The sequence below is a fragment of the Danio rerio genome, chromosome 8, assembly GCF_052040795.2.
Source record: "Danio rerio strain M-AB ecotype USA chromosome 8, GRCz13ab, whole genome shotgun sequence".
In the NCBI taxonomy this organism is placed as follows: domain Eukaryota; kingdom Metazoa; phylum Chordata; class Actinopteri; order Cypriniformes; family Danionidae; genus Danio; species Danio rerio.
In genome coordinates this window covers 56,715,736-56,743,440 of record NC_141028.1, presented here as the reverse complement: position 1 = coordinate 56,743,440, position 27,705 = coordinate 56,715,736, and the positions used below count along the sequence as shown (strand labels likewise).

Sequence of the window (27,705 nt, the reverse complement as noted above, 5' to 3'; positions counted from 1 at the left end):
ACTTTGATAGTCTTTGGCTGCTAGTTTGATTTCACTATTTAGAGATATTTATATAAATATACACTAAAAAAAATATTCAAAGATGATTCCTTGGATTTACTCTTTTTTTTACGTTAAGTGGTTGTAAACAATTTATTTGGGCTGAATTTAAACAAACAAATTAAGATGAACATTATTAAATTTAATTTGATTGTTTAAATACAACACAAATAAATTGTCTGCCACAGTTCTGCAAGCAACACTTTTTTCAGTGTACTATTAAGGAGAAAATCTAAATGTGTGAATATAAAACCAACTTTACCTCATTTACCTTAATTTTTTTAGTGTATGCCGTTGTCATCCACACCGCGGCTGGCTTGTTTTGGTATTGAGCATGAGCAGGCTACATACAGTATACAGTAGTGAGCAGGGCAGGGGGTGGTCCTCAATCCTCAAAGCACACTACAGTTAAACACTTGTCCTGTAGGTGTAGCCCGTCTGGATACACGTTCTTACGGGCAACTTCTTGTGGAGTTCCTGCCAGCACGGAGATCTAAGAGGCCAAAAAACAGACACTTAATTTAACATTACCTCAGAAGACGAGTCACAACAACTTACCTCAGACTGAAGGGAACTAAAAGCGGACATTATGCGAGTTTTGTCGTGAATACGCCGACATGTTCACGCGGGGCTCGAAGAAACGGCGCTCCAATCGTTCGGTAAGTTGCTCTCATGTCGTGGCATCCCGCTTTTAACGAAACCACAAGGCGTTTTTATCATTTCCCACAGTTTCTGGTCGATTATCTGAATGAACGCCGCGTGGTTTAACAGTCTCTTTAAAGCTATTGTGCCGTGTTGATGGCGAAAGTTATTGTTTGTTTGTTTGTTTGTTTGGTTTCTCGCACTTACTTTACCTGAAGTTGAAGACGCTTCAGTTCACACACACATACATTCACCTTCTTTCTGTAATACCAATGCGGGGTTTTTTTCTGCAGAATTTACATTTTCAGTCATTACTTTGCCCTTAAAAAGTATCAAATAATTCGTGAACTATTTTATTGGGGGGCGTGACTTATGTGGCTACGTCAGCTTTACCTGTGCAGGTGACGTCATCGGTCTAGGTTACAATTTCATTGTAAAATAAATAAATAAATATGTGTTTGTCCCATGACCAAAATAACAAATAAAGCTAATGCATAATAGTTATTCCCACTTGAAAAATCGATTAAATGCTGTAAAAAATGCAGGGTAACATAAAACATTTACGTTATAATTAAGATATATAGAGTGAATAACTCTGACATGCTTACAGCATGCCTCTTTACAGCTGAAATAATGTTTAAACTTATTCAAGCACTTTTCTGTACTTGTATAAGCAAATGCTGAGCCTACAAAAGTGCTTATATACAGTGCTCAGCATAATATGAGTTAAAGTTGTTTTTATATTCGCACATTCGTTCATTTAGCAGACTCTGTATTGTTTACCATGTTACTTTGAATATTCGATCGGGAATTAGCATGCAAGTATGACTTCAAAACAACATTAACACTATCTAATTTACTATGAACAATGCTGTACTTTGATAGTCATTTACTGCTAATATAATAAATACTTTTCTGAAATTATATTATTAAGAAGAAAGTCTGAATATCCAAACATAAAACCAACTTTACCTTTATCTCAGCATATAAGAGTACACTCAGTGTGCGAATCATACATTTATGATTGAAGGGGTCAGATTTTTCAGTAGTAGTTTGGTAATACATGCTTCAGTGAACCAGATTTTAAAAACATTTAAATTACATCTAATTTATTCATAAAATGTATACATTTTCGAAAGTTGCTTGGGAAGAAGACTTGGGGATTTCAATATCTGAGACTGATTGGGATCACTGACTTTTATCTGTGTATTCATGTTCTGTAAATTCAAGACACCGTCTTATTCAGTACAAAGTATTACACAGACTTCACTATTCTAATACAAAGCTTAATAAATTCTATCCCTCGATTTCCCCCACATGTGACAAGTGTAAAGCTGCTGAGGGTACTTTAGCACATCTTTGTTCTTGTGTTGAAATTCAGAATTTTTGGTTAGAAATATTTTAGTTTTTTTCTAAGGTTTATGATTGTGTTTTACTCCCTGACCCAATGATAGCAATTTTTGGCTGGTCAGATTTTCTTGAGACCCTCAACTGAAATGTACAATTACCTGTTCAGTATCATAGCTAAAAAAAAGTTATGCTTTGTTTTCGGAAGAAATATGGTAGGCCTCTTTTTTCTGACTGGCTTCTCGGACTCACCTCCAGTTAAGTTAGTTTAGTTTAGTTAGTTAGTTTATTTATAGCACATTTTTTACAACACAACTTTGCCCAAGTTGCTGAACACAATCAATACTAAACAAAGTAAAACCTACATCACATACATAACAATTAAAATATAAGGCAAACCCCTCAACATTAAAAAGGCTCAAATGCTAGAGAACAAAGATGGAGTTTCAAACGCTTTTTAAAAACAGATAGAGTTGGAGCATGTCTGATGTGGGGTGAAAGCCTGTTCCAGAGTTTTGGGACGATAACAGCAAAAGCCCGATCCCCACTTCGCTTACACCGGGACCATGTTACCAAAAGAATAAACTGATCAGAAGACTTCAGTGCCCTACCAGGGTTATACACATGTAGGAGGAAAGAATAAGATATACCACCTCTGGGGAACTTTGCGAAATTTGATAAAATGTGGGATCCAGTCTTTATCCAGTCTGATACACCATAAAGACTAATTGAGTCATTTAATTTCTGAAGATTTGTAAGTTTTTTTTTCTACATCCATTGCTGTGTCTTTTTGTAGGTCATGTATGTTTTGTATGTCGCCATTTTCTCTTGTTTCTTGCTTTATTTCACATTTTGCTCGAATTATTGTTTCATGATGGGTTTGTCTGTCTGTTCTTAGTTTTTTTTTTGTCTGCAAAAATTATAATAAAAATATAAATAAATATATACATTTTCAGTGAGGCATATTTAAAGACTATTTTAGAGGTTACTGTAGGTCAAACTATACAAATTATGTGTCTAATTTTTTTTTTTATGCTACATGCAGATATAAACACCTGTTTTACACGAAACGTGTTTTGTGAATACTTAAGATTTCTACCAGTGCTCTAGAACTGCCAGTTTCATATTTATCCTGCATTAATTGGCACGATTATGCATTCACAATGGTATGAACTGTTATGAGGGGGGTCAAATATTTATTTTATACATTTTTTATTATTAATATTTAAGATATAGATCAGAGATCAGAGAAAGCTATTTCTTAATATTAAAGGTCTGACCTCACTTATACATCTTGTTTTGATGTCCTTCAGGAGGGATCAAGTGTTAATTAGGGGCGTCAAACCCCCTGTAATCTGCACCATGAGTACACTCCATTTTGAAAATGAATATTTTTATCTATTTCTCAGTGACTGTGGGTAATATATATATTGTCGCACAGATTTATTAAACAGATATAATTATTAAAATAATATTTTAGTCACAGAACATCTTTAGAAATGGAAAGATAATACATTTGAATTCATGCAAAACATTTCAACAAAATTTGATATATTTTAGTTTCTCTTGATGTTTGCTTTTTTTGTAATTAATGAAATGTAATATTTTTGCCGAACATGTACATTTGGGCAAATGATTTTTTAAGTTGTTTTGTTAGATTAGCTCCAGATTTGGCTTCAGTACGGACTAAACTAAATGTTGATGCACAAATATAATATTGTGAAGCTTCTTTTAGAAAATATTACTTTAAAGATTTGTGGGTTGAGCTCATATATGCTGAGCACTGTAGATAGATAGTATATTCCTGAAGAAATAATATATGAGCAATTCCAGCGTTATGGAGGTGACATTTGAAGTAATAACTCAAAACATAAATGCGCATAGAAATTGTTAACATTAAATTGAAGAATCTGCTTATATTTTCCAGAACAACTGACCACAGAGTTAAGGGATCAGAAAAATATCGTTCTGTAAACATGTTTTAGACTTTAAATAAGGAAAATAAACTTGCGTTATGGATGTGACAAAGGCTGCGGGCTTACAGTATACAACATACTGTGAAGAAATTCTGTGAATTAAACTCCACAGCCCAAAAGAAGTAATGATAATTAAAACGACAAGAGTTAACTCACTATCAAACAGAAACAATTGGTTTTATTTAATTTAATATTTTCACATTTATGTGGAAAAAGTGTCGTTATGGATGTGACATCTCTCCGTTATGGATGTGACAGATGTGAAATAGCGACTTCTGTGACTTTGGTAAATCAAATAGAATATTTTAAAAACATTGACAGATGCAGTTTTGAGTATTTCTAAAGTACTGTAAAACACTTGCTTACCCAAAAAAACCCAGAAACAGTTTCTGTATTTTGGTGAAAACTTTTTTTTTTCATGGCAAGGTTGACATTTGCATAGAAATGCTCATATATAGACATATAGGGGTGATTAAAAAAATTGGGCCTGTAAACTTTCCAAAAACAAAAACTGAGAATTAAACAAACTATAATGCTGTATGTCATATCTTAAAAAAAAAACAATGTTTGCATGTGTATTTAGAAACATTTTGTCTCGAAAATATTACCTTAAAGACTCTCACTATCTGTGACCGTCTCTGCAAGGGAGTGAAGACGTCTAAAAATACAATTTAATGATTACTTTAATAAATAATATAAATCATTCTCATAATAACTACATTACTGTGAGGGCGAGCATAGGAGTAGACGTTAATAAAATACAATTCATGGATAATTTCATAAATAATACTGCATTACTATATACTGTAAATTACTTGCTTCCACAAAAAACCCAGAAATGGTTTCTGTATTTTAGTAAAGACATAATTTCTTTCATAGCAAGGTTTACATTTGCATGGGATTGCTCATATATAGAAATAAATCTGTACAATAACAGAAAAGCTACTGCTACCTTTAGTTTTTGTACACTAATTTACGTGGTCAACTCAGACAACATATTGTTTCAGTTGAGTAAAATGCATATAAAAATCACACAAGTTCGACTTTTCAACTTCAAAAGTTCATGATCAAGGTCCCATAACGCAATTCAGAAGCATAAATAAATGCAAAATATGGGACAGGAAGCTGTTACTTCCCTCACTTTTATTTACAGTGAAATATATTCATAGTTTAAACATATTCTGGAATATCACTGTAGAACAAAATAAATTCGATTTGACATTTCTTTGTTATTTATGATATTATCAAATGTTAGGCGTCTGAATCAGCGCTTCACACCGCTTTTGTGACTTCCTTCCTTTAAGGAAATGTTCCACAAATGTCTGGAAAAGGAAGTTGCTGGCAATGCAAATAGACAAAAAAAGTAAACACGAGATAAAACATCAGGACAGGCTTATATTCCTTGAAGATGTGAATTGAATTAAATGATGTTGAATGGATTAGAATACAACAGAGGCGCTCTTTGTTTCCTGAATCTGCTCTCTGGTCATTCACATGTGTACCAGATGCTCCTATACATGGAATGAATCTCGTTCAGCGCTCAGCATAAATTAAAATCTCTCTTTTAAATCCATATTTTCTATAGGAGACCTTACTTTAATAGATTTGTTGTGCATATACAGTGGTGGAAATAAATATTGAACGTGTCACCATTTTTCTCAGAAAACATATTTCTGAAGGTGCTGTTGATTTGCCCTGGATGATGGTAACAAACAAATAAACCCATATATGCAAAGAAAACCAAACAAAGCGAATTAGTTTACAAATGAAGTTGTGTAATATAATAAAATGACACAGGAGAAAAGTATTGAACACATGAAGAAAGGGAGGTGTAGAAAGGCAGTGAAAGCCCAGACAGCAGCTGAAATCTCTGAGTCGTTCCTAAGCAACCTTCTGCCTTTCGTCAGTGTAAGTGAATATCAGCTGCTTCAGTCCAACATCTACATTAGCAGGATGATGAAGATGAAACCAGGCTGGACATTTCAGCAAGACAATGATCCAAAACACAGCCAAGGAAACCCTCAAATGCTTTCAGAGAAAGAAAATCAAGCTGTAGAATGGCCCAGCCAATCACCTGACTTGAACTCAATAGAAAACACAAAATACAGATCAGATTTGATAAACGAGACCCACAAAACCATCAAGATTTCTACACACTTTTTAAGCTGCCATCACCAATAAAGTCTTATATAAAGTATTACACATATTTCAGTAGTTCAGCACTTTCTCCTTGTGTAATTGCATTGTTAGTACACATTTGTTTTGTTTTATTTTTATGTTTGCATTGTTTGGGTTTTTACCAAAATCTGGTTTAACTCCACGTCAACGGCTCCTTTGGAAATATTATTCCCAGGACAAAACATGACCCATTCAGTACTTATTTCCCCCACTGTGCATTAGATTAGTCTGAATTAAAGCCAAACTGGAACTAATATAACCAAAACAACATACTATGTCACGTCCAGAAAGTTGTACCAAAGCCAAAGGTAATATGTTGTGGGGAAAAATATCAAATAAAAATGTAATATACTGGAAAAATCAAGAGAAACATAAAAAACAAAACATGTAGTACATTTTTTCAGCAACTTGAGTTAAAATTATTTTTCAGTTAAAGTTATTTTTCAATTCCTAAAGGGGTTTAGTGACAACTCCTATTTTAATTCCACTGTTTTTTTAAGTGCGATAAAATGTTGCCTAAATTTACTAAGATATGGACAGAAATTTTCTAAACCTATTTATGCTTAGCATATATTAAAATGACATGAACGTCATCCTGAGATCGTCTGATGTTGCCCTTTTAATTTTGACCTGGAGTCACAGGAAAACAACTTGGCGTACAAGAACACACTGAGAGCTTTTGACATTCAGCAGTGGTGTTGTTGTTGTACACAGGTTATCCTCGAGGTCTTTAAATGTCTTAAATCTCGAAAGCTATTTCTTAGGCCTTAAAAAGGTCTTAAATGTACTGAAATATTGTGTTGTAGGTCTTAAATCTATTTTTAACAGGTCTTAATTTTCCTTTGTTCATGTATAGCTACCCAATCTAACACCCATACAATCCCCAACAATCTCAATAAAACTTTTAACTTTTTATAAAAAAAATGGCATTTAATTACTTTTCTTACTGTAACATTTGCTTAAAAGTTTTTCATTTATATGCTGTTGAGAATACTGACCTGGCCAGATTTTTATTATTATTAAATTATAATTATTTTAGACTGATGTAATTGGCAGCTTTGTTTTGTTCTGTTCTTGGTAAGAGTTATAGGGTTTGTAAATAAATATATTTGAAAATGTTCATTCATTCATTAATTTTCTTGTCGGCTTCGTCTCTTTATTAATCCGGGGTCGCCACCGCGGAATGAACCGCCAACTTATCCAGCAAGTTTTTATGCAGCAGATGCCCTTCTCTTCCCAACCGCAACCCATCTCTGGGAAACATCCACACACATATTCACACACACACTCATACACTACGGACAATTTAGCCTACCCAATTCACCTGTACTGCATGTCTTTGGACTGTGGGGGAAACCGGAGCACCCGGAGGAAACCCACGCGAAGGCAGGGAGAACATGCAAACTCCACACAGAAACGCCTACTGAGCCGAGGTTCGACCCAGCGACCTTCTTGCTGTGAGGCGACAGCACTACCTACTGCGCCACTGCGTCACCCAGATTTTTATTATTATTAAATTATAATTATTTTAGACTGATGTAATTGGCAGCTTTGTTCTGTTCTGTTCTTGGTAAGAGTTAAAGGGTTTGTAAATAAATATATTTGAAAATGTATTAAAATAAATATTCAAACTAAATTATCATTATTGTTGTATTATTAAATGTATTAAATTGTAATAATCTTTTGGATAGGGCAGGTGCAAATCTATTTGAACTGGGATATTCGAGAGAAAAAAATCCTTAACATTTCACCCTGACGATGTCTAATTTCCTTCATATACCGGTCTTAAGACTCTTAAAGTGTTAAACTTAACTTGGTGAAACCTGCAGAAACCCTGTGAATAATACACACTGCAAAAAATGCAGGTTTCACACAATTCATCGATGTCTCAACACAAATCGATTAAGTTAACATAACAAATTTAAATGGATTGAACATAAAACAAATAGGTTGACTCAAATAAATCTCAACAATTGTTTTATTTTAGCTCATTTTAAATAAGTAGTTTGAACAAACCGCAAAAATCAGTTCAGTGCAGTTAAAAATCTTCTTTCCATTAAACAGAAATGGGAGGGGGGGGTATAAAGGGGGGCTAATAATTCTGACTTCAGCTGTAGCTTGAGGAAACAGTGGCGCTGAGCCTCATAAAAGGTTTTGAAAGTGGATTTTGAGCTTTTGACCTCTTGTAGCCATTGTGACGGTCACTCTGGACAGGAAGTTTCCCCTGAGGGTGTGGACAGGAAGACACCCTGAGGCCGTCCTGTCTCATTGCCAGAGACGGGACGTAAACATGACTCACGCAACACATTTCTGCGTATAACCCTCAGGTCGTCCTGTCCTTGCACTATATCATGACTTCGTTCACATTGGTCTTTTTTTCTCTGCAAACATATGTGTGCAGTTATGGTGGCACAGGGGTTCAGTGGTTTGCACTGTCGCTTCAATGCAGGAAGGTCACTGGTTCAAACCCAGAGCTGGGTCGATTGGCATTTCTGTGAGGAGTTTGCATGTTCTCCCAGTGTTCAGGTGGGTTTCCTCCAGTTGCTTCGGGTGCACCCCTTCAGTCCAAACACATCCACCTTTTTCCTGGCTGCTGCATGGAGGGTGCCATAGCGACTAGCATCATCCGGTAGAATGGTTAGAACTTCCGTTTACAGCGTTTACAACATAGATATATACATTAGATGTCGCCTACTCTGTTGTTGTCTATTGGAAGAAATGCGTCAATAGAGCCGCCATTTTGGAACAGGGTAGCGCTCCTTTGAAATGAATTCGGGACCAAGGTACAGTGCAGGACTGTGGCCATCCAAAGCCAGAGATATACACATATACACATATATCTATGATCGGGAGTTTTCCTGGATGTTAGTGTGCTATTTTTTTTTTTAATTACGAAAATTTAAATTTTACATCACTTTTCTACATTGATGGATCAGTAATCGCACAGGCATTCCTGACAAAAAGCTTGTGTTTGTGTGTACAGAAATGTACTATCCACCCTCCCTGTTAAATTTGATCTAATCTGTGTCCTGAAACACAGCTCCTCTCCTGCTTTCACTTCTCATACTGACAGAGGGAGCGATTCACTTGTGAATGAATCTCCATTATGAACGACTTGTTCACTAGTTGACAATAATAATAGTCTGGCAGCGCAGCATCTCGTTGTCATATTTCTTTTGCATTGTTTGCTGATTTTATTCAACAAAACTAGCATAAGCCGAGTGTTTAGTGCAAGTTGGAGCTGCTTTGCCGTATGGTGAATGCAGTAAGTGACTGTTATCATCAATAACGTTACCTGTTGAGCACAAAAGTTCAGAACATACAAAAACTTAAAAAACGAAATATTACCTATGGAATGTTCTGCCTTTGTGCTTTGTTTTCTTTGTTTGCTCGTTACTACACCCGTAGACAGCGCTAAAGTCCCGCATCTTCACGTAATAACACTGTCTTGACTAGTGCGGTTGAATGACATTTGTCCTGGGAGCACTGTACCAATGTGGCGGAGCTTTTGACGCATGCTCAGGGTCCCTATGCAATATCTAGTGTATATATCTATGGTTTACAATAGGTGATTTTGCGCTCCGAAAATGGGTTTCAATAGCGCTTTTAATGGATTACGGAGTGTTTTTCAATTAAATAAATCTCAACTATTTTATACCTTAGAAAGGTGTATGTTAAAACCATTATATTCTGTCAGATGTGGTTCAAGCGTGAGAGAAAAACGTTCTTCTAGTTCAAGTGTCTGCTGTCAGAAATACAGTGTGTGTGTGTGTGTGTGTGTGTGTGTGTGTGTGTGTGTGTGTGTGTGTGTGTGTGTGTGTGTGTGTGTGTGTGTGTGTGTGTGTGTTTCCCCGGCTTGTCAGCTGTTAGCTCAGCTGCTCTTCAATACACACACATGCACGCACAATACTTCACTGCATTATAGAGCAAACCAGATTACTGGCATAAAACTTAACAGGTATGTCATGCAATTTACAAAAATGACCAATAAAAGTCTGTGACTGATCCTCTGCTGGCTGATTTGCTGTTCATTGTAATGACGAGCCGTTTATGTTTCATTTAGTGTGTTGTTTTTACCACAGTATGTGTTTTTCTGTCATTTCGAAATGACACTAGCCTTTATTTTCACTTTGTCACAGTTATTAAATCAGTTATTAAAACATTTTGGTGAATTACATTTGTTTGGGCTGGTTATATATTTGAAAGAAAGAGAAACTGTTGACTTTAGCGATGACGAGGCTTCATTTAAACTGCAGAAGATGCCGCCTGAGGAAAAAGGTGCCTCGCAGCAGCTGTTTTCCATCCTATTAGATCACATTTTTTGAAATGATCAGTCCAGGAGGTGGCGCAGATCGACAACCGTATTAGTTCAAAGATGATAAAAGCAAGTGAAACAGATTAAAACAATAGTTTCAAAGCTGTCCAAATGTGACTGTTTACACGCATCAGCTGCCGAGCGGATTACCTTAGCATTCTCCTTACGCATGCACGCAAAGCATAATGGGTAATTTTGCGTTTTACGAATAAGGTCTATAGATGAATAAGCTAAATTGGCTGTGGTGTATGACTGTGAATGATTGTGTATGGATGTTTCCCAGTACTGGGTTGCAGCTATCCTATATGCTGGATAAGTTAGGGGTTCATTTTGCTGGTGGCCTCTGATGAATAAAGGGACTAAGCTGAAGGAAAATGAGTGAATGAATCGATAATTATTTACACAGTTGGTATTAAGATGGAATATAGAAACTTTATCTGACTAACATTCAGCAGATAATTGTGTCTGGAAAAATATTCAGAGGCTTTTATTTTCATAAACCGCGAGGACGTCCAACTTAGCTTATTCAATTTACCTGTAGCGCATGTGTTTGTACTGTGGAGGAAACACTCGCCAACACGGGGAGAACATGCTAACTCCACGCAGGAATGCCAGCTGACCCAGCCGGGGCTCGAACCAGCGACTTTCTTGCTGCGAGGCGATCGTGCTACCCACTGCGCCACCGTGACGCCCCACATACAACACAATGAACACAAAACCCGAATGTGTTTTTATTTTCAGACCGACTTTGATCATCCCTCCGTCGCAGTCCTGCATTTTTCCAATTCACGGAGCTGCAATAAATCAATCTCAGACTTGCATAGCAGGTTTCCCCGTCTCTAACTAATGCTGTTTGATGCCAGATCTTAATTTGTGAATATGACTGTGTTGTTTTTCTCAGAACTCTTGGATTATCTCTCTCTTCAAGGCGACACAGAAAGCGTCTGCGTGAGGGAGGGTTGTTTTTTTCTCATACCTCCAGTTTCCTTCTTTTCTATTCATTCCTTAAACAGGCTAATGCAATTAACTATTCTGCAAAGAAAACAGCACTCAGAGATCCTGTCCTCTCTCTCTCTCTCTCTCTCTCTCTCTCTCACACACTCTCTCACTCTCTCTCAGCAGTGAATAGCATCGCTCTGGTCTCGGTTCAGTGAAGTGTTAGAGTTCACTGATCTCACAGGCGCTGTTTGTTTTAGCACGCGTGTTTCCATAGATCTTTCATTGCTGGCGACAAAAGGCCGCCGTCCGGGCTAAGTTTCTCTCACAGACTCGCTCATCCTGATTTTTTTTCATAGGACAAAACGCTGAATTGGTCACTCTTTAAAATATGGTTTATTACTTAAAGCATTTACTGACATGAACTAATTATGAACAACGCTTGTAGAGCATTTATTAATCAGCATTTACTCATGCATTATTAACATCCAAACTCATGCTTGGTAACATTAGTTATTGCACAGTGAGTTAGTGAGCTAATAATGAACAGCTGTATTTTCATTAACTAACATGAACGAATACTGTAATAAATGTGTTAATACCCAGGCTCATTCTGAAAACGTAGTCCCGTGGACGTTTCTGGAGACCGCGAAATTAGTCCCAGGAGGTACGTATTTTTGCAGTTTTTGTTTTCTCGAATGCGCAAGAGATAAAAAAAGGCTGTGTGCACTTTTTCGTATCTCAAATGTCTCTCGTGAGTGCCGTTCGCACCCGTGTTGTTCTCGCATAAACCCACCAGAGGCCGCTGTCTGACTGACTGACTGAATGATTGACTGTGCGACTGGCCAATCAGCTGACCCACCCTCCTCCTTCTCTAAACCCAACCAATTTTACCGATTGACCCGTCCGCTCACTTACTTCCCTAAACCCAACCAACAATTTACAAAAGCCGTCCAGAAAAAGAAAAGCCCTCGTCTGATTTTTTTTTTTACCATGTTTTCAGATTTTCACCACATTCTCACCCTGTTATGAACTCGTTCACTTTATTTTTTGGATTCTGTTTTTGTCTTACCTGATTTCTGGAACCGCTCTTCGCCGGACTCAAACCTGATCGTCGTGGTCAAGTCCTCTCTAAATCTCAAGTCTGCCGACGTACACGATGAGCTGACTAGACAAACTGGTTGCAGCGGGAAAGCCCTCCACATGGACGTAAGTGTTCACACGGACGTAAGCTTTCACCCGGTAAGCGCGAAAGGGAACAGCGTCACACCGCCCTGTAGCGTTTGCTTTAAAAAATTAAATGCAGCCATACATACCTCCTGGGACATATTTTGCAGTCTCCAGAATTGTCCACGGGACTAAGTTTTCAGAATAAGCCTGTGTTGAATGTATTGTTCCTTGTTTGTTCATGTTAGTAAATGTATTAACTAGCATGAACTAATTCAACCTTATAAAGTGTTACAGCTGAATCTTGACTATACTGATTAAGCCTGGTTTATACTTCTGCGTCAAGTGACCAGCGTAACCCACGGCGCAGGCAACGGGCGCAGCTGTGCATTTATACTTCTGCGCGTTGTCTCTGTTGGTCTGCATTAACACTTCCGAAACGCTAGTTGGCAGTGAGGTGTAAATGTTCCTCTGTGTCGAGTTTCTTCGCTGTTGTTTTGCTTTTCCTGAACACTTCCGGGATGTACAAGTGGCTAAAAATAGTCCTAAATATAGTCCTGAATAACTTACAATATAAGTGTGCAAGTAGGTGGAACATTTTCAGGTGCTGAACTATAATATGTAGCAATTACATGTAGCATAGCTAAAGAGCAAAAAGCAGCATGCTAAGACTCAATGATCCCCCTCCTCAGTTTTGTTTTCAGGTTGGTTCTCAGACTTTCACACTCTTTCTCCAGGTTTCTGTCTGTATGTGTGAGAGAGCAAACCAGGTGTTAAAGTTTTATGGCGTTGTCTTGCCATATATAGGCACGCCAAAGATTTCAAACACCCAAACCACGTCACTTGTAGGTTTTGAAGAACAAGTTCTCAGTTTTATTGCTTTATTTGTTCCCACAAACAAGCAGAAGAGCTTGAGGCTAAACTAAGCCTGGCGTGGAGTTGTAGTATAGAGCATGGACACTTGTACATGCAGACTTGTTGTGCTTTAACATTATTTGTGTTGGATTGTTGGACTTGCGGAATGAGTAATCAACTTATTTGGGATTAGGGTTGTAACGGTATGAATTTTTTAGGGTATGATAATCGTCTAAAACAATACCACGGTTTGACGGTTTCGCGGTATACGATATTAAATAGTAATTCTCATAGCAAAGACCCTGAAAAGAATAAGAACACGTTTTCTGACTGAACAAAGGTTTTATTTCAACAAACTTTTGAAAGAACCATTTTAATAGAACTATAGAAGTCTTTTATAAAAATAAACTGAAAAATTTCCCATTTTAATAAATTAAATTAGAAGAAATAAACAAGCAAGGTCTTTTAAGATTAGACAAAAATAAACTTAAACTGTCCTTCCTTATAAGCAGGATAAATGGGAGACCAAAAGTGCAATACCAAGTTTATGGCTGTAAACATGTATTTAAAGCGTTGTTTTTTTCAGTCTAGGTTGTGATGAAGAAATGTAAGCATGTTGAGATTTTCAGGACTTAATCTTGACCGCTGAGGTGAGAGAATGTGTCCACTTGTACAATGAACAAATAAAAAAATAAGAAAATAATAAATAATGTGTCAAAGTCCAAATAAACATGGTGCAAATCCTCAGTAAAAAAATAGATATAAATATTTACTATACTATAAATAGTTACATAACGAAACTAGATGTTTCATGTTTCTGTGCTGCTGTGCATGCAAAAGTAATTAGTATGAGAATTATTTCATGCAAAACTTTTTTTTGCGTTTTATTTAGCCGCGCAGAAATGTATGCCTATCTCTCATTCCGTGTTGTTCAAAAAGCTCATTGTTGGTCCACAAACAAAAGCGAAACCTATGCTTATTGGTTGTGATATAGCGAGTTTGAACCAATCTGGGCATGGAGGAGGGACAATGCATCAATGTATCATGTCTGGTTTGTCCGGAGACACAGTGACGAGCGTTTCTTTGTCAAATCAGCGTTGTCAAATTTTGATGACGTAACCACACTGATTCCGGAGCCTCTGAAAGTCCGCGAATGTTATGTGCACTGTAAAGCTGAGATTCTCTTCTTTATGTCAATCTTTGAATTGTATGAATCGGATCAGCGGATCAAAAGTTATTAAACATTTAAGAGCAATACTTATTTTTAGCCGCGGGCGGCTGTCTCGGTCTTTAAGGGTTAAAACCGTTGATATGCAATTGTTCATGGTATGATAATCGTGCACGTTCAAATCGTGGTAGACCGTCATACCGGTATATTGTTACAACCCTATTTGGGATATTTAATGTCAAATAAATATTGTAAAATAAACAACATGTCTTCAAATCAAAGACGGCTTTATTGTCAATTAGGCCACATGTACAGACCTACAGAGTGCTGAAATAGTCAAATCCCTGGGCGTAAATTTCATTTAACAGTAGGAGAGTCGTGCGTGCGTGTTGAGTAGGTGAAATGAAATGGGAAAGCAGGCATGGGTCAAACCACTGTGAGGAAGAGGAGGGGGAACTCAACTGTTTCTAAATGCATTTTTTGCGTTTGTTTTGTTTCTACTTACCCTTCCAGCTGCAACCCATCACTGGGAAACACCCATACACACTCATTCACTTTCGACACTTTAGCTTACCCAATTCAACCATAGCTCGTGTCTTTGGACTTGTGAGGGAAACCGGAGGAAACCCACGCCAAAACGGAGAGAACATGCAAACTCAGCTGAGACCCAGCTAAGGCTACAACCAGTGACCTTCTTGCTTAGAGGCACTCATGACACCTACTGCACCATCGTAAACCCTATATAGTTATTTATAAATTTATTATATTATTATTTTTTTTATACAGTTTTAATGGGCGACGCACTGGCGCAGTAGGTAGTGCTGTCACCTCACAGCAAGAAGGTCGCTGGTTTGAGCCTCGGCTGGGTCAGTTATCGTTTCTGTGTGGAGTTTGCATGTTCTCCCCACGTTCGCGTGGGTTTCCTCCGGGTGCTCTGGTTTCCCCCACAGTCCAAAGACATGCTGCAGGTGAATTGGGTAGGCTAAATTGTCCGTAGTGTATGAGAGTGTATGGATGTTTCCCAGAGACGGGCTGCAGCTGGAAGGACATCCGCTGCATAAAACATATGCTGGATAAGTTGGCGGTTCATTCCGCTGTGGCGACCCTGGATTAATATAGGGACTAAACCAAAAAGACAATGAATTAATGAATACAGATTTAATACAGACTGTAGTTTGCTGTTCTTGTTTGCAAAATTTTCTCTAGATTGACTCCATATGTTCCGTACACATTTGCTGAAATTACTCTGCTTTAAAATCAACCCTTACAGCTTTCCATGCAATAGTTGCCACTCTCTTGTTCAACAGCAGCTGCTCCTGACATGCGAACTAAAGCTCAAAACTAAATGGACGTTCGTTTAAATGCAGGGCCTTGGAAAAGAGAATCGGCCAAAATGAAAGCAAAAAAGCCTCATTTTCGAGTCTTGATTGATCACACCTGGTGGTGAGGAGTTCCATAAGGATCTATTGTTTTGATCTGAATGCATCATCTTTGTACATTCACACGGTTTATTCATGCTCAGTGTGAAAGGGCCTTTATTTGTTGTCGCACACTGTGTGTTTGTCTGTAATTGTGACTTGGCACAGATCAAGTTTAATGACCAGTTTATGCAGAAATCCAGGTAAATGCTGTAAATACGGGGTACATTTTGTTACAGCCTTTACTGGAAAAACCACCTGAGCAAAAACATGTTAAGATCACATTGTGAGAAACATACGTGAAATAGGATATTAGGGAAAAAATCAAACATTGCGATATATATATATATATATATATATATATATATATATATATATATATATATATATATATATATATATATATATATATATATATTAGGGATGTAAAGGTATCAGAATTTCACGGTTCGGTAATACCTCGGTATGAATGTCACGGTACGGTATTTATTGAATCATTTACAGGAAAAAACAAAACTTATGAAATTACTCTACAAAAGTGTCAATGACATACAAATTAGTCATCTATCTGTAAGCTTTGAAACAGGAACTTCAATTTTAATAACAAAAAAATATTAAACCATGTAAAAAAATAAAGTTTCAATTTAGTATTGTTGAAAACTCATCACATTCAACATTTAATCACTCACTCACTTAGATAGAGATGGGTTTAAAGGAAAATTATCATATAAATATAATCTGGTAAAAGCTGGTATCTCTGGGTATTTACAATGTCCCCTGCAACAGAAAAAAACCCTCCCATTTGGGACTGAGGTTTCTGGGACAAGAGAGATATGACTTGGCCCAGGTTGACAGCAGTGGGTAACGTTGTGCATTGCCTTTCCCCCACTTGAGAGGACAAACCATGAGTGAGATAGAGGTCTCATGTCTGCATCAATCTGAACAGTGTGCTGACAACACCGCTATTCAGTACGCGCGCGACAACACAGCTGATAAGAACTCGCGCGAAAACACCGCTATTCAGTACGCGCGCGGCGACAACACCCGCTTTAGAGTTTTCCAGCTCTTTTTCATCCCCGCTTCTAGCAGCACACTCCATTTCCGCATTACTGGATCTGTAGCGACAACAGACCGCAAGGGATGATGGTCAAGCATGGGCTGATGGGAATTGTAGTTTTCGCTACCTCCCGTTCGCTTCATTCGCCTTAGCAAATTTTCTCAGAAGACCTATAGTTTTACCGAGTCATGCGACTACGGTAATATCGAAAAAAATTAATATTGCGGTATGACGGTATTTACAATACCGTTACATCCCTAATATATATATATATATACACACACACACACATACATATATATATATATATATATATATATATATATATATATATATATATATATATATATATATATATATATATATATATATATATATACACAATTAGTCTTGTTAATATCACATTTGCACGCATATAGGGTCATCCTTTTAAGAAAACCACAATTTAAAAATGATTTTTAATTAGCCAAACAGGCTTTTGGGAGTGTCTGTCTAACCCGGCAAAGCTGAAATCTAGCGGCATTTGGTGGGTTGGCGGGTGTTAATGTCAAGCCCTGTATATACATGTTGATATGAAAACAATTACACCAAATAACTTAAATATTTGAAAAAAATTCATTCATTTAGATGTATTGTGCTGATTTTGTATGGGAGTGAATCATGCATAACATATAATAAAGACATTACAAGCGTACATAAATGCAATAGAGCAAAGATAAAAGTTAAATAAATAGTATTCAGGTACAGAAATTTACGTATCAAATGCATAGTAACACTGAAAAGTCTTTGTTGGATAAATAATACAATACAATTCATCATTATCAAAGCTCCAAATGGTACAATTTATTGTGCCTATATGCTTTATAGGCCTTAAAAGCACATGAAAATTAGAAACGTTCACTGCGTTATGGTTCAACTCTGCAGTGATTCCATAAATCATGCATTCAGACCTGTGGCTCCTGGTCAACTGTATAATCCTGACTCGACATGTGGGTCTGCACTTTGCGATATCGATGCTAAAAACGATGTTTTGAAGCCCTAATTTTAAACATGATCACATTTTTGACTTTTAAACATGATAAAGTTCCAAAACCAAAAATGTTGTTCAAGCAATTTAGACACATATTTGTACACAAAAAGCTTATGTGATGTTTTTTTTTTTTATATAAATGAATTAATAAAAATGTCTGTGTTTCTCTCACAGACTGAGGCTGAGGATCCGGACAGAGGTCAGCCATGTATGCGCTGTGGAGAACAGTGTCCTGGCTTCCGCATGCATGGATGGAGGTAAGACTGAGGCGATGAAACACTGTTAAAAGCTGAGGGAATTTCTCTGTCCTCTCTTTTTAGTGTATTTTCTTTTTACTTTTAATAAAATAAACACATTTGCCATGAGCACCACAGCTGACTGTGTCAAAGAAAAGTCTGCAAAAAAAAAATCTACATTAACAATAGTTTGTTTTACTGGTGCTGTATGAATAATTGGATTCAGGTTAGGACTTTGGCTAGGCCACTCCAAAGTTTTATTTTGTTTTTCTTCAGCCATTTAGAAATATACTTGCTGATGTGATTTGGATCATTGTCATGCTGCAAAACCCAAGGTTTGTTCAGCTTGAGGTCACTAACTGATGGCTGGATATTCATTTATTTTTGAAATCATGAAATCAAAATTTACAGTAGTTATTTTGCTAGTCCAGCGATGCGGTGTGGCACAGTAGGAAGTGCTGTCTCCTCACAGCAAGAAGGTCGCTGGGTTGAGCCTCAGCTGGGTCAGTTGGCGTTTCTGTATGGAGTTTGCATGTTCTCCCCGCATTCGTGTGGGTTTCCTCTGGGTGCTCCGGTTTCCCCCACAGTCCAAAGCCTTGCAGTACAGGCGAATTGGGTAGGCTAAAATGTCCGTAGCGGATGAGTTTAAATGAGTGTGTATGGATGTTTCCCAGAGATGTGTTGCAGCTGGAAGGGCATCCGCTGCGTAAAACATATGCTGAAAAAGTTGTCGGTTCCTTCCGCTGTGGCCACGCCAGATTAATAAAGGGTCTGAGCCAAAAGGGAAATGAATGAATGAATGAATTTTGCTAGTGCGCATTGTTAGGTTTAAATGTGTTGTATGTAAGTTTTTGAAGTGTTAAAGCACAAAAACACCATCATATTTTTGCAGACGTTTAGGAAACATGCTAAGTGAACATGCTAAGGAAAAAATATAGCATGAGAATTAATTGCTTCAAAATATCTTCTTTTGTGTACCACAGAAGAAAGAAACTAATTTGGAGCAAATGGAGGCTTAAAAATTAGCTAAATGTTTGGCTGAACTAATTCTTCAACTGAGATCTGACTCTTCTTGACTTTCTTTTACCAAGGACATGCATCCCAAGCTTGACAATCTGCAGACGGAAACACAACATTCTCAGACACAACATCTCGGAGTATTGTTTTAGGTTTGCGTTTTTTTTTTAAATGAAGTTGCTAGAGGAAAAGGAAAGGATGGAAGACGGCGTTGATAACCTGCAGTCTGTGAGGTCTAGATATGCTTGTGTGAGTCCTGAGATCTCTCATTGTAATGCGAGACGTGTAATCATATGTCAAGAACAGGTAATAAGAGCCGCACACTGTTTACACTGACCGCACTTTACTGTTACACCATTACGCTGAAGATCAGTGCAGCTGTAGTGTGTTCTTTCCTCTCATGGTGACTGTTCAGTAATGTCCCTTTCCAGGATTATAGATTAGTATTTCTCTCTTTCTAAGTATGAGGCACTCTTTATATTTATATGCAGTGGTGTGAATAAGTGCTTGCCTCCTTACTGATTTCTTCTTTTTTGCATGTTTAGTACACTTTAATACTTTAGATGAATGGTTCTCAAAGTAGGGGTCGCGGGACAATGAAGGGGGGTCGCCTGGTGATTTCCAAAAATCTATTTATTTTTATTAAACCATAAGAATTACCATATTTTATGCATAACCTACTGAAGAGAAAAAATAGTCGTTTATACCATATAGTTACTATAGTAGCTACTACTTCTATTGGATTGCAACCCCTGGGGTAATTACATTATATTAAAGACACAGCAATGGTGTCAGATGCAGCAGATTTCATAACATCTGGTAAAACTTTGTTGCCCATTTACAGCTCTCATACATTAAAAAAATTAAAAGAAGAATAGACTTGGGTTCATTGGTGTGTGTGCGCTCAATTGCATGCAAGGTTTCTGTATTTATAACCACCTCAGAATATATTGGGGGTCGCGACTCACTGGCATTGTCATTTTGGGGGTCGTGGCCTGAAAGTTTGGGAACCCCTGCTTTAGATGACAGAGCAAATTTGAATATTAGTCAACACATCATACAGTTTTGAAACGTTTTTATAATTATGAGAAAACAAAATACAAAACTACATAGCCCTGTGTGAAAATGTATTTACCCCCTAAACCTAATAACTGTTCGGGTCACCCTTAGCAGCAAAAAACTACAATCAAGCATTTTCGATAACTTACAATGAGCCTGTTATAGCGCTGTGGAGGAATTTTGGCCCACTCATCTTTGCAGAATTGTAGTAATTCAGCCACATTAGAGGGGTTTTGAGCATGAACCGCCTTTTTAAGATCATGCATCTCACTTGGATTCAGGTCAGGACTTTGATAAGGCCACTCTAAAATCTTCATTTTGTTTTTCTTCAGCTATTCAGAAGGGGATTTGCCCAAGTTCGCTTCAGCTTGAGGTCATTAACAGATGGCCAGATATTCATTTCTTTTTGAAATCATGAAATTAAAAATTACTGTAGTTATTTTACTAGTCCGCATTGTTAGTTTTAAAGGTGCTGTATGTTTTAATGGAAATATTTTTGCAGATATTTAGGAAACATGCTACAGTAGGTCCACATTAATAATAATACTATACAACATTTAGCAAAATTTTTTTTAAGAAATCCCACACTTTTAAAATCTTTCTAAAGTTCTAATATCTTTCTAAAATATAAATAAAATAAGTGCATAGCAATTTTACTTGAACAAAAATACACAAATAATTATAAAATAAAACAAATTTGATATCATCAGTATAATAATGTAGTAATGTCATTATGTTTACATAAAAATGAGCCCTGGTTTATTCGAAGAATAAAAAAAAAGTGTTAATACAATTCAAAATTTGCTTTATGTTGTTGTTTCTAATGTTGTTTACCAACAAATGACAGGTAAAGCCAAATTACACAAAATTTTGGACTTGTTAGTAGCCTTTAAAAAGCCATTTTTTCCACACTAAAAACATATATATTTTCAAATTAACTTTAATTTAAACTTGCATCAGTCAAATCAAACAGACTAAAAATAAAACATTTAAACATTTTTAGTTGAAACCTGATTAACTTATTAAAAGAGTTTTCGGGCATGAACCACCCTTTTAAGGTCATGTCACAGCATCTCAATTGGATTCAGGGCAGGACTTTGACCAGGCCACTCTACAGTCTATATTTAGTTTTTCTTTAGCCATTCAGAAATTGACTTTCTGGTGTGCTTTGGATCATTGTCCTGCTGCAGAACCTAAGTTTTTCTGAACTGATTTTGTATTTTGTTTTCCCTTAATAATAAAAACCTTCATTTAATAACTGCATGATGTGTTCACTTGTGTTATCTTTGACTAACATTTAAATTAGTTTGATGATCTGAAACATTAAATTGTGTCAAACATGCAAAAAAAAAGAAAGAAATTAGAACATTTTACACCACTGTATATTAAAACAATTCAGGCATCAGCTGGTAAATGTGACTATTTGGCTGTCCAAATTATTAACAATTCCATACTTTTAAAGTCTTTCTAAAGTTCTAAAATCTTTCTAAAATTTAAATAAAATGAAGTGCATAGCAAGTTTACTTAAAAATACACAAATAATAATAAAATAAAACAATTTGAGTATTATGAGTATAATAATGTCGTAATGTCATTATGTTTACATAAAAATGGGCCATTGAAAGTAAAAAAAAAAATGATTAATGCATCTCAAACTTTGCATTATGTTCTTGTTTCTAATGTTATCTATTAATTATCAGTAAAGCCAAATGACAATTTTTTTTGGACCTTTGGACCTGCAGAACATTTTTTGGTTGAATCAAAAGAACTTTTAAAGTCATCTCAACTTAAATCAATCAAACTGACTGAAATATTAAGTTACACTTTATATATCTTGTATAACCTGATCAACTTATTAAAATAAGTTAAAACAATATAATTAGTTGTCTTGAATTTTTGTCATTGCATTGTTTATAGTGGAGTAGATGCAATATCTTTGATATCTACTGAAGTGTAGATTTTGAAATATTTCTGTATTTCAGAGCTGTAGATTATGTTTCCATCAGATTAAGTTTAGATGGCAGAAATAAGAGTCCAAAGGACAGTTTGTGACATTACCATATGCCAGCTGTTGATCCTTCTTTCTGTGGGCATTAAAAAAATCACCATGTGACTGCCATGTGTCATTCAGATCTTTTGGATTTCCCTTTTTTTCTGAAAGATGTAATATAGTCTGTAATAAAACTGATTGTTTTGATTGATTGATTGATTGATTGACTGACTAATGAGCTGGCTAATTAATTATATTGAAACCTGTCTAAATACACACAAAGAAAAAAGGAAATAAAATAAAATAGCAGTTGCTGAATAAACCAACACAGGCTCTGTGTCTTACATACCCCTGTATACATGTCTGGAGAGCATGAATTATGTAGACTGAGTAGATATGGGACGATAACCGTTTATAAGGTATACTGCGGTTTGGAAAAGTCAAGGTTTTAAATCCGCCAACATTTTCTGTAAAGCCATTCCTAAAGTATGTGTACGATTAATTTTTTTACTTTTTTTTTATTTAGGACAACAGCATCTCCAGCAGAAAAAATATCCAAGGTGCTGTTTTAAATTATAAGGAAAACAGTCAATCAGTGCTTTTGAAAACACTGTCGGTTGGGTTTAGGGAAGGAGGTGGATGGGTCAATCAGTGCTTTTGAAAACACTGTCGGTTGGGTTTAGGGAAGGAGGTGGATGGGTCAATCAGTGCTTTTGAAAACACTGTCGGTTGGGTTTAGGGAAGGAGGTGGACGGGTCAATCAGTGCTTTTGAAAACACTGTCGGTTGGGTTTAGGGAAGGAGGTGGACGGGTCAATCAGTGCTTTTGAAAACACTGTCGGTTGGGTTTAGGGAAGGAGGTGGATGGGTCAATCAGTACTTTTGAAAACACTGTCGGATGGGTTTAGGGAAGGAGGTGGATGGGTCAATCAGTGCTTTTGAAAACACTGTCGGATGGGTTTAGGGAAGGAGGTGGATGGGTCAATCAGTGCTTTTGAAAACACTGTCGGTTGGGTTTAGGGAAGGAGGTGGATGGGTCAATCAGTGCTTTTGAAAACACTGTCGGTTGGGTTTAGGGAAGGAGGTGGATGGGTCAATCAGTGCTTTTGAAAACACTGTCGGATGGGTTTAGGGAAGGAGGTGGATGGGTCAATCAGTGCTTTTGAAAACACTGTCGGTTGGGTTTAGGGAAGGAGGTGGATGGGTCAATCAGTGCTTTTGAAAACACTGTCGGTTGGGTTTAGGGAAGGAGGTGGACGGGTCAATCAGTGCTTTTGAAAACACTGTCGGTTGGGTTTAGGGAAGGAGGTGGACGGGTCAATCAGTGCTTTTGAAAACACTGTCGGTTGGGTTTAGGGAAGGAGGTGGATGGGTCAATCAGTGCTTTTGAAAACAGGGAAGGAGGTGGATGGGTCAATCAGTGCTTTTGAAAACAGGGAAGGAGGTGGATGGGTCAATCAGTGCTTTTGAAAACACTGTCGGTTGGGTTTAGGGAAGGAGGTGGACGGGTCAATCAGTGCTTTTGAAAACACTGTCGGTTGGGTTTAGGGAAGGAGGTGGACGGGTCAATCAGTGCTTTTGAAAACACTGCCGGTTGGGTTTAGGGAGAGCGGTGGATGGGTCAATCAGTGCTTTTGAAAACACTGTCGGTTGGGTTTAGGGAAGGAGGTGGACGGGTCAATCAGTGCTTTTGAAAACACTGCCGGTTGGGTTTAGGGAGAGCGGTGGATGGGTCAATCAGTGCTTTTGAAAACACTGTCGGTTGGGTTTAGGGAGAGCGGTGGATGGGTCAATCGGTGCTTTTGAAAACACTGTCGGTTGGGTTTAGGGAGAGCGGTGGATGGGTCAATCAGTGCTTTTGAAAACACTGTCGGTTGGGTTTAGGGAGAGCGGTGGATGGGTCAATCGGTGCTTTTGAAAACACTGTCGGTTGGGTTTAGGGAGAGCGGTGGATGGGTCAATCAGTGCTTTTGAAAACACTGTCGGTTGGGTTTAGGGAAGGAGGTGGACGGGTCAATCAGTGCTTTTAAAAACACTGTCGGTTGGGTTTAGGGAAGGAGGTGGATGGGTCAATCAGTGCTTTTGAAACACTGTCGGTTGGGTTTAGGGAAGGAGGTGGATGGGTCAATCAGTGCTTTTGAAAACACTGTCGTTTTTGTTGAGAGAAGGTGGTGGACATGTCAATCGTTGCTTTTAAAAACAATATCGGTTGGGTTTAAGGAAAGCGGTGGGGTGGTGGGGGTCAGTCAGTCAGTCAGTAGTCGACATCAGCCTCTCATGGGTTTTTGTAAGAACAGCAGGCACGATTGGCATTTGCGAGAGAATTTTAAGACCTGAAAATCTTACACAGCGGCCTCTGCTGGACTCGTGAAAACAAAAACTCCTAAAAAGTGTACCTCCCGGGATCTTTGCGCTCTCCAGAAATGTATACAGGGGTATGTATCCATAATGAACCTGGGTTGAAATAAACAGAAGATTTATCTGCTTTCCTTGATTTAGCTTGACTAATAAACACACAACAATGGAATCGTCTCACAGAAGGATTTATTTCAAACACTCAGCTGTAGTTTTGAGGCGATTTTGGAATAAAAACATGCTATTATATGTTGTAATTTCACGTCTGGGATTTACTACAGCCGTAGTTCATTGAGAAGCGATGCCAATTGCTGTTAAAATCACAGAATGACTATTTGTATCGATTAAATCAAATTGGAATTTAAACCGAATTATTGTATAGCTTTTAAGTGTACTATGAGTCTCTGTATTAAACTCTGCTTCATTTAAACGCAGATGTTTACCAGAACCAGCTTTACTCTCATACCATATGTTGTAATGTTGTAATGTAACATATCTGTAATTATTTCTCCACATTATGTTCATCAAGATCGGTCATAAGATGAAGAACAGTCATGTCAGTGATCATCATAAGTTTTACTTTATATAATAGAGCAGTGGTTCTCAAACTGTGGTACGTGTACCACTAGTGGTACGCAGGCTTCCTTCTAGTGGTACGCGGAGGAATGAAATATGTCATGTACATGCTACACGCATTTCAAAATTTATCAAAAATGATGTATATAATATGCCATATATGACATATATCCTATATTTCTGATGTAATCTGCCACATTTTTTAACTGTGTAGAGTTGTAGCTTCTTTACTGGGCGTACTGCGCTACTGTATTTCAATACTTCTTATTTTGGTGGTACTTGAAGAGACTATTTTTTTCTGAGGTGGTACTTGATGAAAAACGTTTGAGAACCACTGTAATAGAGGATTGTGTGGCCAGCCCATATGCCCCTGGTTTTCTCCCATTAATAAGATAAATCTGAATGCAGCATAAGGTGAATGTATGCGTTTAAACAAACTCACACACATAAATATACTTAAACAAACACACACATGCTTCAGGATCACTTGCCTTCAACTGCCAGCGGGTGCAGAAGCCAAACATTGACCTGAAACAAATGCTAAAGGACATGACACATTCCTGTGAGTTCAAAGGTGTGTGTGTGTGTGTGTGTGTGTGTGTGTGTGTGTGTGTGTGTGTGTGTGTGTGTGTGTGTGTGTGTGTGTATGTGTGTGTGTGTGTGTGTGTGTGTGTGTGTGTGTGTGTGTGTGTGTGTGTGTGTGTGTATGCATAGCTATACAATGAAGGGAAAAGTGCCTCGAGTAGTTAGATTAAACCTTCAGCTGAGGTTGAAAATGATTCTTGAATACAGTAAATAATAGTCATACTATATCAGTCTGGAGGAGTGTTGCTATTATTAACTAAAACTATTCAAGTGTATTTTAAATTCATTTTAGTCCTAAAATTTAGTACTAAAATACTGAAAACTGACAAAAAGAAATGGCAATTTATTTTTTGATATTAAAATTGAAATAACTAAAACAAATGTTACTTTAATATATTATCTACTGAATAGTATCTTAAATAGTATCTCAGTAACTATTTTTAAAACTGAATTGAAGTATGATGATAAAATTAAAAAAAAAACAGCTATTTTAAGAGCTAATGGAAAACCAAAAAAATATGTTAAATAAAAATCTAAATAAATACATAATAATAAATGAATAATAAACATAATATACATAATAATAAATTTTATATATGATAATAAATATATAAAATAAAGATATCTACATGAAAAAATGTGTTACATGTATTTTAATGAAATATTTTAATATATTTATTAAATCTAATAAATGTCAAATAAAAATCTTAGTAAATATATCAAATATCTATGTAAAATGTATCTAAATAATATACATTTATTAAATGCCGATATAAACATTCAATTAAATAATATATCAAATACAAATCTGAATAAATATTTAAAATAAAGATATCTACATTATCAAAAATAATATCTGTGTATTTTGTATAAAATATTTTAATAAATTCCAATATAAACGTTTAATCTAATATATATGCTAAATAAAAACCTCAATACATATATCAAAATGCTATTTTACAAACTATCCAAAATCACATCAATTCATTTATTAAAATGTGTATTTTTTACATAAATAGCTAAACATTAAATCAAATAAATATATCAAATAATTTTTTTTATAAATATATAAAAGAAGATATGTAAACTATCAAAAAATTTATCAAAATATATTTTCATAAATATTTTAATGAATGCCAATAAAAATATCTAAATAAATATCATATAATTATATATAAATAATCCAATAATACAGCAATTTATTTATTTAAACGATTATTTAAAAATAAATATCTATATAAACATTAAAAGAAAAATGAATGTATTACCTAAAAATCTTAAAAGATTTATAAAATAAAGAATATATATTATATAATATAATATATAAAATATTTTAGTAAATGCTTATATAAGCATTAAATATAATAAATATGCCAAATAAAAATCTGAATAAATATATAAAATTATCAAATATATATATATATATATATATATATATATATATATATATATATATATATATATATATATATATATATATATATATATATATAAAATGTCTGTATTATAATTTGTGTTTTATAAAATCAAATTAAATGAAAATATATCAGTTCATTTATTAAAATGTGTATTTATTGTTAAATAAATGGCTATATAAACATTAGATTAAATAAAAATCAAAAAATCTATATTAAATGAAGACATTTAAATCATAAAAATGTATTATTATAAAACATTTTAATAGGTAGGTATATATATATATATATATATATATATATATATATATATATATATATATATATATATATATATATACATTA

The 27,705-nt window shown here is 36.0% G+C and overlaps 1 protein-coding gene and 1 long non-coding RNA gene across 6 annotated transcripts in view; both read left to right on the top strand.

Moving 5' to 3' along the window:
• The first annotated feature begins 465 nt into the window (after nucleotides 1-465).
• Nucleotides 466-27,705, top strand: part of prickle3 (prickle homolog 3) — a 79,537-nt gene continuing 52,297 nt past the window's right edge. For both annotated transcript variants that reach the window (XM_087265423.1, XM_087265420.1), the window contains exons 1-2: nucleotides 466-698; nucleotides 18,303-18,385. Coding sequence is in view for 1 of the 2 variants with exons in the window: in XM_087265420.1 (XP_087121546.1) it covers nucleotides 657-698; nucleotides 18,303-18,385 (125 nt within the window). In the remaining variant the exon portion in view is untranslated. The remainder of the gene's footprint in view (nucleotides 699-18,302; nucleotides 18,386-27,705) is intronic.
• LOC147842879 (uncharacterized) lies at nucleotides 23,744-26,467 on the top strand. 4 transcript variants are annotated; one of them, XR_015498527.1, is made up of 3 exons: nucleotides 23,744-24,113; nucleotides 24,562-25,380; nucleotides 25,704-26,467. It is a non-coding gene; the product is annotated as an uncharacterized LOC147842879 (long non-coding RNA). The 4 variants fall into 4 exon arrangements; XR_015498528.1 differs by having other exon boundaries at nucleotides 23,798-23,985; nucleotides 24,490-25,380; XR_015498529.1 differs by having other exon boundaries at nucleotides 23,992-24,153; nucleotides 24,490-25,380.